Source organism: Drosophila serrata, unplaced genomic scaffold (assembly GCF_035046125.1).
Source record: "Drosophila serrata isolate PLE 108 unplaced genomic scaffold, ASM3504612v1 contig_347, whole genome shotgun sequence".
Classification (NCBI taxonomy): domain Eukaryota; kingdom Metazoa; phylum Arthropoda; class Insecta; order Diptera; family Drosophilidae; genus Drosophila; species Drosophila serrata.
In genome coordinates this window covers 2,662,150-2,680,814 of record NW_028257245.1, presented here as the reverse complement: position 1 = coordinate 2,680,814, position 18,665 = coordinate 2,662,150, and the positions used below count along the sequence as shown (strand labels likewise).

At 40.8% G+C, this 18,665-nt stretch overlaps 1 protein-coding gene across 1 annotated transcript; it reads left to right on the top strand.

The window, feature by feature from the left end:
• The first annotated feature begins 11,386 nt into the window (after nucleotides 1–11,386).
• LOC110189695 (uncharacterized) lies at nucleotides 11,387–13,517 on the top strand. Its single transcript, XM_020959870.2, has 5 exons — nucleotides 11,387–11,496; nucleotides 11,978–12,157; nucleotides 12,217–12,492; nucleotides 12,551–12,808; nucleotides 12,870–13,517. The coding sequence occupies exons 1-5, from the start codon at nucleotides 11,476–11,478 to the stop codon at nucleotides 13,128–13,130; spliced, it is 996 nt and encodes a 331-aa protein (XP_020815529.2). The 5' UTR covers nucleotides 11,387–11,475; the 3' UTR covers nucleotides 13,131–13,517.
• The last annotated feature ends 5,148 nt before the right edge of the window (nucleotides 13,518–18,665 follow it).

Below are 18,665 nucleotides of genomic sequence, written 5' to 3'. Positions count from 1 at the left end.
ATGTTTTTTAATAAGCAATTATAATTCAAGATACAACACTAAATCTTTTACTAATTGATTCTTTAAGCGAAACTACTTTGGTAAAAAAATTAGTATGAAAGCACTTTAGATTTTCTTTAACTCCATATTTTAAGATATTGCATTGTTCGATGAATTGTTAATTGTTGTTGTTAGGTTCCAATCACACTTCTTACGGAAATTGAATAATTATTTTAGGGTTTAAAACTTTTCAAGTATCAGATAATCGTAGTTCATTTATTTTAATTACCTGAAAATAAGTATTCTCCCAGTACTCCTAAAAGATTTAAATATATACAAAAACAGTATACAGAAACAAAATTCTGATAGACCATAATTAAAAGAATATCATTTACAAACAAATTTACCTGCATTATTTTATTATTTATACACATTCAGCTATTATTTATTCTCCGTTACAGATATGTCACATTTGTGAAAGGCTTTTGGGGGTAAATCCAGTGTCAAGTGACAAGTCAGCGTCTTCGCCGAACACTTCATCAAACTGATAGATCATCAATATTTGGCCATTAGCTGATGCCAATTTGTATGGATGTGTGGATGCGTATGAAGTTCAATGCCGCGAGGGGCTTCAAAGCGGCGCTCTACCTAATTAATCGACATTCGCCAATTGCTTTTGTTTCGGCGGAGAGGTCGAGCCCGCCGTCGTCTCTGGGCCATTGGCACCTCGGGGCGCTATAATTGCGCTTATTTAATAATTATCGCATGCGGTGACTAGTAGCTCTGCTCCGTGCTCTCCTTCGCGATTGCGAGTTGCAGATATATCAAAGCTCAAAGCGATCGTTTCATTACATCTATGACTGACCCATTTTCCCCTTTTTTATATTTATATCCAACTCTTTCTGGTTTTTCTATTACTCTTGAAGCAGTGACGCTGCAATCTCTTGACTGAATTTCGTGCCAAGTCCGATCCATCCATCCGTTCAATCAGCGTTCCAACCAAATCACGTAGATGAAGCGGCGTGGCCATAAAAAGCGCTCAGCACAAATTCCATTAGGTTCGATTTGCCATTGTTGTGCATTTTTCAGCAATTTGCGCTTGTTATTGGGTCACATTATGTCACAGTGCCAGCACTTATTGAGGGCGGCTCCATTCGGCCTTCGGGAGGTGCCCATCCCTGACGAAGATCGTTGCACTAAAGGTAATCTTGGTTTCTGATCAATTTACCAAATACGTTTTGAAATGATAAACACTGCGCTTAAATTAATATTAAATTTACTCGCGAATAAATAGCATTCATTTTTGAAAATTAAATATATGTAAAAACAAAATACAATGAGTCATGACAATATAATTTTAAAGCAAACACTCGAAAACAATAATTTTCACGTTTGTAAATGTCGTGAAAGGAAACAAAAAACAATAAAGTATCTATCAAATTAACAATACTAATTATTTTATAAATAAACAAATTAATAAACTAATTAATAAATTAATTGGGATAATAAACGATTCATCGCATTAAATTCCCATTCAATACAAAATCTAATTGTTGATTGTTGCATTTAACAAATTTCAATCAAAGTTTGTTAAAAAGCTCAAGGCCAAGTCCATTTAAAATTATTGGTTTTCCGTTTTATTTTACAATATTTACAATGGCATGACTTTATCACCGATTTCCAAGCTATAGTTGTAATACAAACACTCATGACACACACATTATGATGAGTAAAAAAAGTAAGGGTAAAATAAAATTGGTATATGTAAATTCGCTTGTTTACAGTTTTTACGGATTTTTGTTGTAAATATAATACATATATAATTATCTAAAATGACACAGGGATGTTTGAATATTTACAAGAGTAAACACTTTTTTAACTACATCCCCAGTTAAACTAACTGCAGAAATGATTGCCTTTAAATACAGACATTTCAAATGATTTTACTATAAACTTTGACACTCGTTAAAATCGGAAAACTATATGTTGTAACTGCATAGGGATGAGTGACCTTAATACCTACTTTAACATATATAGTATTTAATTCAACAGAATTCCATAAAGATTAAGGCTGCATTTCTTTACATAAATTTACCACTTTTGTTTATGCAAATAGTGACAGTTGTAAGTTTTTCATATATGCCAAAGATACTGCTCTTATTGTTTATTAAATATAATACCTAATTTTAAAAATACATCTTTTCTCCTGTTAATTTCAATTTTAACCCATCTAATTTGCAACGCTCCTGACAATCTATCTGCATTATCCAAACTCGGTTGAATTCCAAAAGAGGCTCCCCATTAAATTCCATGGAGAGGCGACTCACACGCCCCGTGGGCTGCAGCTGGTAGTTACCTGCGGCGTTCCAGTTACATTGTTGCGTCTCCGGAGCGGCAATGACAGTGCCGAAAGTCCACAGGTGTTGCAAGCCGTAACTCAATGCCTCAATGCCTCAGTTCCTCGTGCCGTGTGGCAAGTTGGGCGTTTGGGGGGCTCGCATCGGGGTTCGGCACTGCCGTCGTTTGTCATAATTGGGCGCGCGTGGAAGATGCGCCTCCAACTTCCTTGTTGGCATTGTTGTCACTTGCCCGCCGCCCGCCGCCAGTCGCCGGTTGTCATCATGTCGCTGGCCTGTCAATCTGAAGCAAATGAGCAAACAACCACAAAAACGACTAAAAAATAGCTGCAAACTATGAAAAATGTTGGCCAAATAAAGTGTTCAAAGTTGTTGCCGTGACAATCTCGGAGCTCTTGACTTTTGTGTGGGGGAATCTGATTTTACTTGATGTTTCTTAAATTTTCAAAAAAAAAAAACTATAGTTGATTGTGTATCAATAGATTTTCTAGAATCGTCTTGGTTTTGGGTACACATTTCTAAACATTTTGGGTTTACTGTCTTAAAGTTTAACAATCGGTTGATATGTTTAAAGAAAAATTACCCCTAATCGAACCGAAAAAAAGAAATGTATCTATCTATCACTATAATAATAAAGTGAATACTACCTCTTAATAAAATATCTCCTATGTTTTCTGTAGCAAGACTAAAATAAAAACAAAATACTTCCTTATATTCATTGTATATGGTTACAAATCAACACATACCTTGCTAAATTTTAAAGTTTTATTAATATTGTGCGACTTTTAGGTAATCCAAATCTTAGTCTTAGTTATTCAATGTTATCTTTTTTATAAATTTTGGCTCAAATAATGCCATTAAGTTATAAAATGCTTCCTTGGTCTGTGTGTATTTTCTTGAATTTACAGAAACCATTAGGAAAAGTATAAATACTGTTAAGTATTTCATATTCCGATTTAATAATGAACTTAAATCCCAAACATACACAAGACTTTTCCGTTCTTGACCTTTAACAATGGCCGCATTGTCATTAGTTTAATTAAGTCAAAACGAATTTGGGCTTATACCAACAAAACCTCCATCCTCCCCATTTTGAGAGCTGTTCACAGAGCTCCCCCAACAAGTGGAAGTTCAAGCCGCATAAATTTGCCACAACGCAAACAGATCCCACATGTCATTATATAAAGCAGACAAGTTGCCGCCGCCGCGGCTGCGGAGTGGAAAGTGAGATAATTGGTGTGGAAAACTGGGAAAAGATTACGCGGTAGGAGCCACACACAGACCCACTGTGCGCCTGGGAGAGACTCTGCTTTCTGCAGGCGGAACCACATCGGAGTCAGAGAAAAAGAGACACCCCTGGAGGGGGCTTGCGACAAAATCCGAGTCCAAAGGCAAGTCCAGTGGCAGTTGCAACCGTGATAGTCGCACACCAATAACAGTCGTAAAAAATGACTAATGAATGAATTTGACTATTAATGAGCAAAAATGCAAGCGACTAGCCGTAAAGAGATTCGCACGCATGCCAATGACTTAATTTTTTTATAGAGCCGCTTTGTGGCATGTGGCAGATGCCCGGCTTCCTCTACGCCCACCTGGGCCATCAGTCATCCGGCTACGGGGAAGTCCGTTCGAGGGACATTCAATTGGGCATCTTGGCAAGAAATGCAGTCGCAATAACATCGGCCATTCATGACGGCGATGATCGTCATAACCATGAGGACCATGATGATGATGATGATGATGATGATGGTGATGGTGATGGAGGTGATGTTGATGGAGAAGAGTGAAAGGGGAGCTGACGTAATGTGGTTGCATCTTCTTTTTTTTGGCACCATTCCACCTCGTATCGATGGGGTAAGGTAAGTCACGGCCTGGTTGCGCAATATCTAATTGTCTGGCAGGAAACTGAAGATGTCTCTGCAGAGTGGTTCCGCCATCGGAGGGGTTACTCCTACTCCACCCCGGTCTCGATCCGATCCGATCCGGATCCCAGGCGCTATGCCGCTCCTGTTTCATCTTCCCCCCAGCGGCGGTACTCCGCTCTTGGCCAATCGACGGCCAGGTGGCAGCCAAGAGTTGCCGTTTAATTAGCAATATTTGTCAAAGTGTTATAAAATACTGCCTAGGCAGGTCTCATTTCAGGCGACTTCAGGTGTCTTCATCTCCAATCGTATCTGAGCCCCGGCTCAAGTACACTCGCCGAAAATGAAGAGAAAGTCAAGCAGGAAGTAGGGAGATCCGATGCCGAGTTAGCTTTAAAATTTAATAACATATTTAATTACTATTTAGTAACGCAATTTGTACTTAAATTGGATTTGTTTTGTTACAAGATGACCACGATTTTCTATTCAATTTCTTTGCTTGACTTATAACTATGACAAGAAATTAGCACACCAAGAGCACAAGTAATATACTTATATATTCATTATAATCACTGATCTTACATCCGCTAATTGATTCTGTTATTTGGGGGGGCGGGTAGTTAAAACCTCAGTTACTCTTTTTCTTTTTCAGGAATTGCTATTTCTTGTAGCTGTCATAAAAACAACCAATTTAAATTATAATAAATTTATATTTTTGAATTACTTTGAGACATTCTGTTTGTGGAAAAAACCATTCGCTTAAGATTGCAAAACATCTTTTTATTATACAAAATATAATAACATTTTCATAGTTTCAAAAGATAAATAATAAATGTGGGTTTTTGAAAATTGATGAGATTATCAGATTTATGCAATTAAAATAGATCCAAAAAAGGGCATGAACTTATCTCTCTTGTAATCTAAAAACAATGTTTTTGTATATTTACATAACTTGTTAAATGAAGAAACCTTGAAAATGTTATGTAAGAATATTAATTTTTTGCATCCAACTGTTTTTGGTGGCAAACTGAAGTTTTTTTGGTGATTGTAATTATCTTTTGACCCTTTAGAGGTGCTTATGTGATTGGTAATAAAATTACCTCACAAAATAAGGTATAAATAATCCGTAGAAATTTAAGTTTATCTATTTATAGCTTACACCCCCGAAGGCGCATCATAGCTCTTAAAGACCTGCTGGATTCCCCATTTCCTGGATCTCTGGGCATTCAAGTATTTGGCACTGTGTAGCAATGAGGAAATCGACTGCAGCGGGTGCAGCTGCCTACTTGCCTGCCAACTTCCAACTGCAAGTTAGCCACCAGGGTTTGGAGCAGGAGTGGGCAGCATCACCTCCACGAGCTCCACGAGCGGACTTTTGCGACGAGTCTACGCAAATTGGAATGCGAGACCTCTGACTGTGTGAATAAAGCGGCTGGCTTAGCTTTGCTTTTGGCCAGACATTGCGTAACGGCCGAGCCAGTGAGCCGGTTTCAGCAAAAATTGCATCTGCATCTGCATCTGTATCTGAAGCTGTATCTGTATCTGCATGCGCAACTGTATCGCTTGCTCAAAGGACGACTCTGGCCATAATCAATGTTCCGTGTGGGGCTCAGCATCTTCTTGCTTAATGGCCATTGCAACAGAGGCTCTCGCTTTGCTTGTTGCCATTAATAAGCGTTAATACCTGTTGGCGGTGTTCAACATGTTGTTAACTCGCAGTCTGCACTCCGGCCGACCTTGGCGGTAAGGCAACAAGTGAACGAAGTGCCGCTCGCTCATCTTTCTGAACGGATTTCGGACTTCAGCCAGCACTTGGCGCCAGTCTCTGGCGGACACCTGCTGCTAAATCCACCGGAGCTCATAATGCCACTGCACGGGGTAAATGTGCACGCACTTTCAACTCTGATTACCCGGCCAATTAATTTGGCGTTTCGATTAAGCCGCCTAAACGCACCCACCGCCTCGAATCACCTGCTCGATGGCCCCCTGCGGAAGGACGCATGCGTGATGCAACTGCAATGAAATCAATTTATCGGCCCGCAATTAGCGCTGCTTCATTTACCATGGATGTGGGTCAGCCGGACAGCCGTGGCAACAATGACATTAACGTCGACACTCGAGCACCTGCAGCTTCGGTTTCGGCGTGAATTCCAGCTCCAGCCTCAGCTCCAGCTTCACGTAACAAATTGGGGCAGTCCAAGTGCCAAGCGGTGAGTGAAGAAAGCCAAGAGCAATTACCGGGGAGATGATGACGACGATGACGTTGCAGACCGCCATGGAGGCCACTCCTCTTCGCTCTCCTGTAGTTGGATTAGGCCTGATTGAAGGTTAACCATGTGTGAACGTGAGTGTTTTGTTATGGCTTATTGTTCAGGAGATAAGTGCCTGCTATTTCTAGTTGCCAGTCGCATTGCAACAGCGTTCCACTCAATGAGGCGTATGTGCAATAAAGTTAACTGCAAGTATGAACGTGGCCAAGGGATGGGAAGTGCACTTGATTGCCAAGAACTGCAATAAGAGTCCAACAAAGAATGGAACTCAAGTCGTTAAACTTTAATATGTAGCAGGAACCGTGAATAATATACGATTGCATTTTAAAAATCAAGGAATAATAATCATAATGCCACTATTCTCTTAAAATGATGAAACATCTTGAGAGAAAAGCTGCTCTAGAATAGAAGGAAAGCTAATGTAGATTTATCTAGACTCTCTCTATCTGATGATACAATAATTCAATAAGTAACAAAATCTGTAAACTGTCAAAGTTATTAACCATTTCACATTTTGCAAGGCGGAACATAAAATGTACATAAAAACCTCTACCTGTTTTCCTCAAGATATTAAAAAAATATCGTAACTACTTTTAGATGACGAATTTATTTAAACGTTGGAGAAAAATATATTAAACGAGCTTTAAAAGAAAAATAATGCAATTTCCAAATACAACTAGATAATATATTTTTTATTTCGATAAATTCACTTTAAATGACTAAGAAATATTATTAAACCAATGCATTTTTATATATATTTATTTATACAATATACTTTGTATGTATAGATGGCAGATTTGATGCTTTAAAGAGCTATAATCATTACGATGTTAGTCTTAAATTAAAATAGTACGAACCCTATTTATAAACAGATTTTCTCGGCCGAAGGTAGAGCAATAAAACTATCTTTAAATAGCGTATGAAAGTTAATTATTTCCTGTTTGACAGATTATTATTAATAGATGCCTTTTCCCCGATTCCCACTCTTATTTATTACTCGATCACCAACTTAAACATGGCCATTAAGGGATTAATTGAACAAACTGCCAAAAACATTTCCCCGAAATGTCAAGACCCATCGAACCTTTCTTTTTGAACTTCCATTTCCTTCTCCACAGCAGCTAAACGCTCAGTCTAAGACGCTTTCCAGGCAATTTCACACGCTTCCTAGCCGGGAACTGAATTGAACTGCAGCGGAAACCTGTCTGCCTGCCGATCGTGTCATACTCGTAATATAAGGCAATGCATAACCTACATATAAAAGTCCAGATCAATAAAGAGATGCCGTAAATTATGCAACTGGGTGAGCAGGGACAAGACAGCCACGGCGTGGCGAAAGGTGTTTCCAGAGCCCGCAGCCATCGATCCACCGATCCACCGATCCACCAAGCCATCCTGCTCTCCGTCCACAGCCACGACATCTTCGGCCAAAGCCAAACCCGATCTGCTGGGCACGTTTCAGGAATTTCAATTTCATTTTGCACAACAAAAAGCCAAAACTGGCTAAATAAAACCCGAGTTCGAGTCGAAGTTGCAGACGCAGTCGCAGTCGCAGGCGAGCCTGTTGCACATTCTTCATTACATTCGTGTTTTTTTACCTAATTTCGAGTTTTGGTTTTTTGGGTAAATTGGCTTAACATGTCGGAGGCCTCTTGGTCTGCTTTTCCTTTTGCAGTGCCTGCACTGAAGGCCGTCTGCTCCTCCTCCTCCTCCTCGCCTTGCCTTGCCTTCGTCTGGCTGCTCCTCCTGGGCCTGTGATGTAACCTCTGTCGTTTTCAATTTGTGCATATTATTTACGGTGCGTCGGATCAGGCAAAGGGTCAGTCAAAAAGTCAGCTCGTCAGGGTGCTCTTTACGCTCTGTGACCATTTCCCCCCAAACCACAAAACCTTACCTCTGACTTGGCCCGCATCTCGGGTGTTAATTGTTGCCAACTGCTTGGTCTTGACGCATTTATCAAAGCCTAATGGCCAAATTATTTGAACGTCCATAAAGCGCGCGCCTTACAACCATGCTAAAAGTTGCACTCGGCCCCGGTAGTCACTGATGCGGATTAACAGCCTTACACTGGGAGAAAAATGTATTAGAAATATTATTTATTCCGAAAAAAATAATATGATGTTAAAATTATGGTGTTGAAGAAATAGTTTTTGAAATGTTAATACAATATACTACTACATTTTTCTTGATTTAAATTCAATATATAACAAGCTAACTGGATGGATAGATAGTAAATACCGCACAAAATTTGTTAAAAGTAACTTTATGTTAAATATAGAAAATAAACAAAGCCCCTTAAAATAATAAAATATAACATCCGTTAACAAAATTACATTCTTTTATTTCTGCAAAGGTAGGAAATATATCAGAAATTTGTAATGTATTTAGCTAATTTCTCAGCCCGGACATGTACAGAATCTAAATAATTTACCAAAACAGTTAAATATAATATATATATTTTTTTATAGTTATATAAAAATGATAAGTGAAGTAAGTAAGTAGAAATGCAATATAATAAAAAATGTAAGCTGTATTCTCATAGTGCTCTTTCTCATATCTTATGTATCTTAAGTATCTTAAGTATAAATTATTCAGGACAGTTTGATAAATATACCGTATGCAATATACTAAATGTAGTATACAATTAATTTTAATAATATTTCACACAACTTTATAATAAATATTGCAAAATAAAAATATTTTTAAACAAACATGAAAAAAAGAAAGAAATTCCAATTATTGAAACAATTTCTATATCTCGGTTTACTTAATTATTTATAATTTATAAAAATTGAAAGAAAATATTATATGTATTTCTCTCTGTGTAGGTGGCGCTTAAAATCTTCATGCTGCGCTGTCCGTCCGTCTGTCCGTCCGCTGAGGTCGCTTTGCCATTTGAGCGCTTAGGTCGACCCGTCCATAAATGGCATTTGCTGTTGTCCGCGGAGTCGGATTGCTCCTCCTTTGCTGATCCGCTGTGATCATTTCGCACGCAACTGGACTGGACTGAGCCCGCCTGTGCTAATTGCCAGCGCTCAAGTTCGAAGCGCAGAGTCGGACATGGTTAATAGTGCCATATAAAACGCGGGCACGTAGTCGGGGGCTACAGCTTAAGACTACTTAGCGGAGTGGCCCACTGCGGCGGAGGAAGGCGCTCCACGCCCACAGCAATTGACCTTATCGATAGCTGAGGTGAACCACTTTGCACAGCGCGAAATGATTGATCGTTCTCCTCGCGATTACGCTAACTTACTACCTTATTAGAGGATGTTTAGCGTGATCTTTGCCGACGATGATTAATGGTGAGTATTGAGTTTGGTGCAGATTGATTGGGACCTCTTGTAGTAATTTGGATTAAATATAACAGTTTTTGGAAGAAATACAATCGTATAGTTACCTGTAAAGATGTTTTTTATCTCAAAAACCTTGAATTTATGAAAGCAACATGCAACTCCTATATTGAACTCTGTTTTCAGTTTAATTATTATTATTGTGTAAATGAAGATTAATAAGCATGTAATAAGATGGTCGACCTTGAGGTATTCGGTTTATATAGAATTATACAAAGTGTGGATTCATTATCATAAAATTAAGAAATGAATATACATACATATGTATTTATTTTAAAAGTGTCTACAGAATCTAAGAACTACCGGTCTAAGGTAACATTTTGAATGTAGGATTGTAAGTATTGTTTTATTCTTAAATCTCTATCAGAACTTTATTTTATGGAGAAACTACAACTTACAATTACCTTATTAATCTCATTGGGATTGAAATTAATTACTCTGTAATAAAAATATGCATAACTACCATAAATTTTAGTGTTCATATGCAAGAAGTTTTTGTTAATTATTTTCTCTAAATAAAAAATATTCGATTCCATTTGTGAGTAAGAACAGATATGTGTACATGAGTACGATCTACAATTCTACAATTCGTTATTTATTTATTGTTATTGTTATTGTTGTTTGTTATTTATTTTGTTGTTATATCGATCTTTGTTGAATCCACATTGATTTTAAGAGTGGTAAAGTCAAAAAATTGAGCAATATAGCTTCTTTTTTATATCAAATCTTAATAAACACACAATCTCAACAATAAATTTCTTATGACAAAACAAAAAAACACTTTCCAAATCAAGGTGTCATATATTTATTATAAGAAAATACACACTCCCTATTTCTCCAAGTGTATTCCCCACAGTTATCAAGAAATACTTAGCTGTAAGTACACCTCTTAGTTTTCCGCCTGCGTAGGAACTGTTGATGCTGCTGCACTTGACCAATCACCGCTAACAACATCATAATTATGACTACATTCTGGCTCTGGGTCATCTTCTGACCAAACATTCCATGAAGACGACTCTCAAGTGATCCATGGACTCGGAAGCGACGCGGACTCGGGCTCTAGGTCCAAAGCCAACGCACGGCACTCGAGCCAATGGCGGGCCCACAGTACGTATACGCATTCGCATTGTCTCTGCTTGTCTTGTCTTGTGCTGTCTTGTCTTGTTGAGGCTGCGTCGTTACCTTGGGAAAATCCGCGCAGTCATCGGCGGTCCAAGAGCCACCTCCGACTTGAGGTAGCTCAGGTGAGCGCCGCTCCACTCTCACTCTCTGCGGTTTTCGTTTTCGTTTACATCCCGCCGCGGCTTTTGCTTTTGCTTTCAGTGCGACGCCGACTGAGACGCGCGCCTCGGCTGCGTGCATTTTGCACATGGATTGAGCCAAAGCTTGGGTCCGCTGCTCGGGGTTTCAGTTGTTGCTTTCTTTTGTTTTTGCCGCCTCCGCCGACGTCAGCTGCGGCTGCGACAGCGACGGTGACTGAGACCGAGACAGCGACTGAGGCAGCGACTGCGACAGTGGTTCAGAGACGAGACCATTCAAAATATAAATAGATGTGCATGCAGGGAAATGCGAATAGTGTTCGTAGAAGACCTCAGCGGAGGCACATATCAGCTCCTTTTGTTTTAACGCGCTGTTGGTGGAGCAAGGGATACCAAGCATGAGATCCCTAAGTCTATTGGTTAGTGTCCGCGTCACCCAGATGCACTGGGAAGTGAATCCTCAGAAAGTGCTCACCTGACATGTTCATAGGAACTCAAAGAGACAAGAAGACACAAGTGCTGAAAATAAAAGTGCAATCAGATCGTGGAATAATTACATTAAAAAACCAAAAACAAACAATAGGAAATCTACAGATTATACTTCAAAAGCTAAAAATCATTACCTAAATTTATAATGAACGAACTGAAGAAGCCTCGAACATGACTTCACACCGCCTTCGTCTTCTCTTTAATATTTATACATTTCTGAATTAATATTTTATTACCAAATAATTAAATAATGAAATATTGTCGGGCAACGAGCTCAACTAAGCTTACCATGACATAAGTTGTATTTACAATTAAGTAACAGTTGCAAATGCATATGCAATAAATAAAAATAATAATTAACTTAAGATAATTCAGGAAATCAATATTCACACTTCGCTCTAACCCCCTTAGCTACTCAGCGCCAGCTGCGCGCTAATCCTTAGCTTGGCCTATGCCCATCCCCCCGAGGGAGTGTGGAAGAAGAAGCTCACCTGGAAGGAGGACTGGGTGCAGGTGTGGAAAACCGTTAAGAAAGAGGCATGGGAGACCAAGTGGAAGAAGGTCTCGGTGCCCATTTGGAAGGAAGTTAAGGTACGGTCACCAAGAGTCCTTGCTGATCGCTCAAGGCTAACGGCAATCCTTTCCATCAGGTTCCCGTCTGGAAGGAGGAACAGGTGCCCGACTGGAAGATCGTAAAGAAGCCGAAGATTGAAGAGAGGGAAGTACCCGCCTGGAAGGAGGTCAAGGTGGCCGACTGGAAGAAGATCACGAAGCCTATCTGGGTGCCCACCAAGGTGGCCGTGTGGAAGGAAATCCAAGTTCCCATCTGGAAGGAAGTTCAAGTTCCCTTCTGGAAGGAGATCCAAGTGCCCATCTGGAAGGAGGTACAGGTGGCAGACTGGAAGCAAATGTTTGAACCCCAATGGGTAAGTAACACCTGCAACATTGTAGATGTCACACAAACTAAGAGTAAACTATAAACAGGTGAAAATGGGCATTCCCGGCGAGAAGTTCCTTGGCAAGGATCACGAGGGCTGGGAGTACACCAGTCACGATCTCTGGCGCAAGAAGCTGGTCTGGAAACCCGTATGGAAGAAGGTCTGGCGCACCGAGAAGAAGCAGGAGTGGAAGACCGAGAAGAAGCAGGAATGGCGCACTGAGAAGAAGCAGGAGTGGAAGACGGAGAAGGTCCAGGAGTGGAAGCAGGACAAGAAGCTGGAGTGGAAGGATGAGTGGATTCAGGTAAGCTTTCCTGGAAAACAGATATAATGTGAACGATCGCTGATCAATGCATTCCTCGTAGGTGTGGAAGACCGTGAAGAAGCAGATCTGGATCAAGGAGAAGCGCGAGACCTGGATCGAGGAGAAGGTTCAGATCTGGCGCACTGAGAAGCGTCAGGTGTGGGCCACCGAGAAGCGGCAGGCGTGGAAGGACGAGTGGCAGTCGGTCAATGTGCCCGTCTGGAAGGAAGTGAAAGTCCAGGAGTGGAAGAAGGTCTGGAAGCCCGTCTGGGAGAAGGTTTGGGTGCCAGTGAGCCACGGTCACAGCCACGGCTGGGACTAGGTCCAGGTCACGGACCCAATTCCGGGTCCGCGCTTAGCCTCCGGCTAGGCGACAGCACTGATATCTGATAACTGATCCCGCTGCCCTATCCGGGAATCTGCCCCAGCTTCCGCAGATCGCCTTTGTGTACAACTGAACCCTTTGAAATTTGTTATATAGATTTAAAGATGTAAGGCATTACGTCCCCCCATCCATCCTCCTGCCTTCCTATCCTTCATTTTGTACAAAAACTTCATACTTCCGATATCTGCTGGAACTCCCATTCCCATCTCTCTATCTATCCCTCTCGCTATCACTCCATCTCGCTTCCCCAAGTGTACAAATTAGTCATGCGCGCGTTTTTGTCTTTAAGTTATACGAAATTCAATAAAAAAACAAAAAATTGTACAGAGCTTTAGTATTTTTTAGACACTTTTGTGTGTACATATGTAGGTGTGGAAAGTGTTGCAAGGCCAGTCCGCGATAAAATGGCTTTGTAAATATGTACTTAAGCATAATTATAATCTGCACTCGGACCACACACACTCAGAAATTGATGTACAGAAACCATTTCATGTAAAGCTGACATAAAGAAAAAAATAAAAACTACCATGAAAAAATAATAAACATAAACATAAAAACTAAATGCTTTTAATTATGGTTTACACAAAGCATCGCCCCCGGTGGATGAAGCAATTTCGGTAGTTTTTGGGGATGATACGATGCCCCATTATGGTGAAGATGCAACTCATAAAAATTCGATTTCGACCCACGACACCCGGAAGTTAGATAAGTGCCGAAAAACCCAAAGAAGTCGGCGTCATCGTTCAGCTGGAATTGGCAAAAAGGCCATGAGCCAAAGTCAACAACTGCAATGGCGATGATGATGATGATGATGATGCTGATGATGCTGATGATGTTGATGATGTTGATGTTGCATTTGATGGCTACGATTGGTATTGGGTTGTCTGTTGCCATTTTCTGCTGGCCGCCTGCTAGATGCCAAATAAATCTCAAGGAAGCATCTCTGCGGCAGATAAGCGGCAACAATAACGTTGCCACTTCCTGTTGCCAAGTTGCAGTCGCGTACAGCTGCCCCAGCCAGAGATTGGGTTTCAGATGCAGTTTCAGCCTGTCCACGCCAAAGGGAGCGGAGGGAGTGCGGAGTGGCCCAGAGGCACAGTGGTGCAGCATGTATGTTTCGATTACAGTGTCTCAATGCTGTCTAATCTGTGCTAGAAACATGACAGCAATATGTATAAAAGAAAAGGTGTATTTAAAAATTATAGTAAAAGCAGTATTTTTCTGAATACTCTGAGGATCTCTCACGCATCGAGTCACTTTATTTTCCAAGTCTTCGCTAATTCTTAGCATTACAACAGACGTATAAATGTCCCTTTTTTAATGTCTAGCCCTTCGATCTATTCCTTTAAATATTATAAAGAGAGAAAATATGTTCTAAAGGGTTTCTAGCTAACTCAAGGTCTAAACAATTTCATATGAATACATAATTCAAGATTGAACTGCAGATTATTAAATAGCAAGTATTATATAGAAAATCAATTAATTTCCAACATTTGATCATTATTGAAAGTTTTGCTAAGATCAAACTTCAGTTGATAACATTTATTTAAGGGACCGTGACCCAGAAGCCTGACTTGAGAATTTCTGGACACCTTACACCAATTATTATTGAAAATTTCACACCTGTAACCACTGTGTGGCATCTAACATCGCTGCTATTCCAAGTCAGTCGGTCGCGTCGCCTGTTCGGCGGCAAGTGGCAAGTTGCAAGTTGCAACATGCTGCTTTAATTGACTCCCCCCGCCTTCGCTCAGTGTGTCTGTGTGCCAGAAAGCGAAACCCGCATAAGGTTAGCAGAGGAAGCCAACTGCTTTAGTTGCAGTTGCAGTTGCGATTCGAGCCCCGGGAGCTGCGCCGATTAGGTAACTGAAAAGCCGCCAAAAGTTCGAGTTCAAGCAAACATTCCGTTGGGAAATCTCAGCCAGTGGCTCAACTAACGAGGCTGGCGAAGATTTTGCCAAATCTACAATTGATGTGGCGCTTGCAAATGAGTTTTGAGGCAGGGAAGGAAAAGATGAGCGGCGATAAGCTCACAGATGCAGTTTATTGTTGATGAGCACAATGGACCGATGTTGCCTCGGGGATTTCCTTGATTTTCGGTAATTGATTTTTTCCCCAATTTACATAATGCTCTTTAACCATTTAGGGTTCTTTCAGAGGTGGCTAACAATTAGCGGCTAATTGAGCCAAGGTCGCCCACAAGCTGCTTTCGTCAGGCACAAAAGGAAATTGATTTGATTTTCATAAGATTTTCAAAATGTTGTCACACCGTTGTCGGAAATCTTTTGTTTCCCCCTGCGTGTTGGCCATATCTAAATGGGTTTCCAATTCAATTTGGCCATATCACCACAAGTCTTTAGCCTGTTGGTGGAACTTCAATTGCATTCCGCTTTATGTAACCAAACCGAGCAAGTGTCATGCTAAACTCTGATTTACGAACGCCGAAAAACAACAGCAACCGACACTTAACGCATTTGAGTGAAGCACATAATTGTTGTTGTTTTAATTATTGAAGCAGCAGCAGCAACAGCAGCAACAGAGGCAGCAACATTGCACAAGCCGCAAGCCAAAAACAAAACGTAGCCAGCCACACAGACGACGAGAGAAAGAAATTGAAAAAATGTAATAAAATAAATTTCAGCTAACAAAACAAAAATTAAAACAGCAACACAAAAAAGCGAAAAACAGCAGCGCAGCGACAGAAATATTTTATTGTAATAAATCTTTTGTTTCCACCCCGCAACGCAGCAACACAGCAACGCAGCAACATAGCAAAGCAGCAAAGCAGCAAAGCAGCAACACCCAGCAAAAAGCCGCAGCGAAACATTTCTTGTACAAATAACTATATGTGGTATAGCGGCTCAGGTTCAAGACGGCAACCGCAGCGGCAGCGGAGCACGTGATGGACTCGAAGCCGCTCTTGCCGAGCGTGAAGCTGCGGATGACGACGGAGGACGGACGACGGAGGACGGACGATGGAGGGGTTATTGCTCGCCAGGTGCTGTTGACTCTGGGTGCAGATGTGGGTCAACATGGTATAGCTCGGGCGGAGCGGAGAACTGGAGCAGGCACAGCCTCCCCCTCGGTTGACATTAGGCAAGTGCAAGTGTTGCGACTGTGGCAAGGTCGCCGACGACACTTGCTGATTGGGCTGCAGAGGCAGCAGCAGCAGCAGTGAATTAGCGCCAGGCCGTAAACAGAAAATGGGGAGTGTGGCAACATTGCCAAGTCACTAACCAGGCACAACAGCCATGACGCTGCCGAAATGGCAAGTGAAATAATGTTGCAAACGCGCGCTTCAGGTACTTGCAGCGGGCATAAAACATAATTAAAGGGCCGCACAGAGATTGCGTTGTCAACGTGCTTGTCCCGTATCTCTCTAATCTATATATAGATGCCACTTTATAGCTGACCAGTCGCAGTCGCAGTCGCAGCCGCCTCTGCCCAGCCCTGGGGCAAACAAAAGACTCAGGCAACGAACTTGCTTGGCCAACTCATGCCTGAACGCTGTCAACGCAACGCAACTCTTCTGTTTTCTCAATTTATTCAATTTTGTGAAGTGACAAAGACTTTGACAAATTATTGCCTCGCATTCAGCGTCATTAGGGAATGAATATCTATTTTGTGATGACTTTATTTATTCTAATTATAAACACTGTAAACTATCTGTTAAATGTTTATTACTAACCAAGTTAATTTCTTACAAGTAATTGATTAACTCACTCTTTTCTATAACTTTCATTCAAGCTTGTAAATTTTCAAATTAGTGGATTTAATTCACCCTATTAGGCTTACTATTACATTTATTGTTTAACAAATGCTGCCTCTTGGTGTATTATTTATGAAATTCCCATCATTTTCACTCGGCCAAAATGCAAATTGCGGCATGATGCCCGTTTTGGCCTAGTTGTTCCACCTGCTGCCCCGCCTCCATTATCCCGACCATACTGACCGTGCTGCCTGGGTTTCATTCATTCATATGCAAAACGATTTGATTGTCAAACACTATGTTTTTATTTTGTTGCTATTTTCTACTCACATTTTCTTCGGCCGCCTCTCTCTTTGGCGGCTCACCCCTCGCACGGCAGATTTATTGCCACGCTCCAAGACAATTGCAGTTTACGACTTCCTCGGAGTTCTGCGACTGATACGCTAAATGATCAATATTTGATGGGAGTATTTGTCATGAGCCAGTCACTCGTAGCCAGTAGCCAGTAGCCAGTAGCTCGCAGGCCGTTTAGCGTTTAAACGCTTCCATTTGCATGATGAAATTTCTGCCATTTCTGTTATGCAGCCGCGTCACAACGCCGAAGACAATGCACAATTGTTGGATGTGCGGGGCGTCAATCGCAATTGTTTGTGAATAATTTTCAGCTTTTTTGTTTTTGTTTTCCTTCGACCACATCCACGTAGTTGGATTCGCGGGGCGTCGTCGAAAAGTGGGCATGGCTGTGCGGCTTTATATTTAATGAGCAACATTTAGTTGTAAATCATCGGATTTTGCAACAATTAATTATATCGTATTATGCAAGGCCGCCGCACGGAGAGTGTGAGTTGGAAATAGCTTTGATTGAATTGGGTAATCGGCGTACTCGTGTGTATGCAAATAATGGTGATGGCCAAGAGACCTGGTGGACTTGGGAAACTTCTGCAAATCTGGAACTGCAGGTGCCGCCGGGCTATTGGCGTGGCCAACTGGCCGCTGTTTGCATCAGCACTTGTTCTTTGCAGAGAGCTTAGCGGGCCAGTGCTAACTGGATGTGCAAATTCCAAGTGCTGCCTCCGAAGGCCAAATATTTACGCTCTTGGAAAGGCGCGCTCTTTGTTGTCCTACTTTTCAAATTTTCCACAAAGGGCCGGTTTTTCCCCTCGACAACTGAAGTCTGTGGCTGCATGATTTGCTTCTGCGTTAAAACTACGAGGAAGCTGAAGCCCTTGTCAAGTATTCTTTGCCTGGGAAAAATTTCAGCTCATTTCGAAAAGCTAACTAAACGTCACATTTGCTTTTTGAGCATCAAATGAGCTTACGTTTGGCGCAAAATAAGTTGCTTAATAGCAATATATTTTTCTTTTTGTTCAGATAAAATACAACGCTAATTTCAAAAAGGATTGCTAATAATGAATTAATAAATAAAAAATTCTTGAAGTAGCCCTGAGATTTAAATTTGCAGTTAAATTTGGTGCTTAACAGATCTCTCATCATTTCTTGTTTAGTTAATTTGAAAGTGGTTAAGCGCGATTGGTGTTTTGGGATGAGTTTATTCTTCTTATTTTCCCGTTTAATAGAGAATAATAAAATTTTCATTTATCTGGAGAAAAACCATCTCCATTTAGATCTTTAAAATGCAGAAGTAGTATGAAATACATGCTGTAAGTAAAAGTAAAGCTTACAAAAGGGCTAAATGAATTCTTTAATTAAATTATTCTATTGTACATTTTGTCAAGCGAACTAGATTTATCAGTTTACATAAA

Bases quoted from the DNA above. Each gene is read 5' to 3' on its own strand.
- LOC110189695 (XM_020959870.2), top strand. From the start codon at position 11,476: ATGAGATCCCTAAGTCTATTG. The intron at 11,497-11,977 runs GTTAGTGTCCGC...TAACCCCCTTAG, and splicing joins TGAGATCCCTAAGTCTATTG to CTACTCAGCGCCAGCTGCGC. The intron at 12,809-12,869 runs GTAAGCTTTCCT...CATTCCTCGTAG, and splicing joins GGAAGGATGAGTGGATTCAG to GTGTGGAAGACCGTGAAGAA.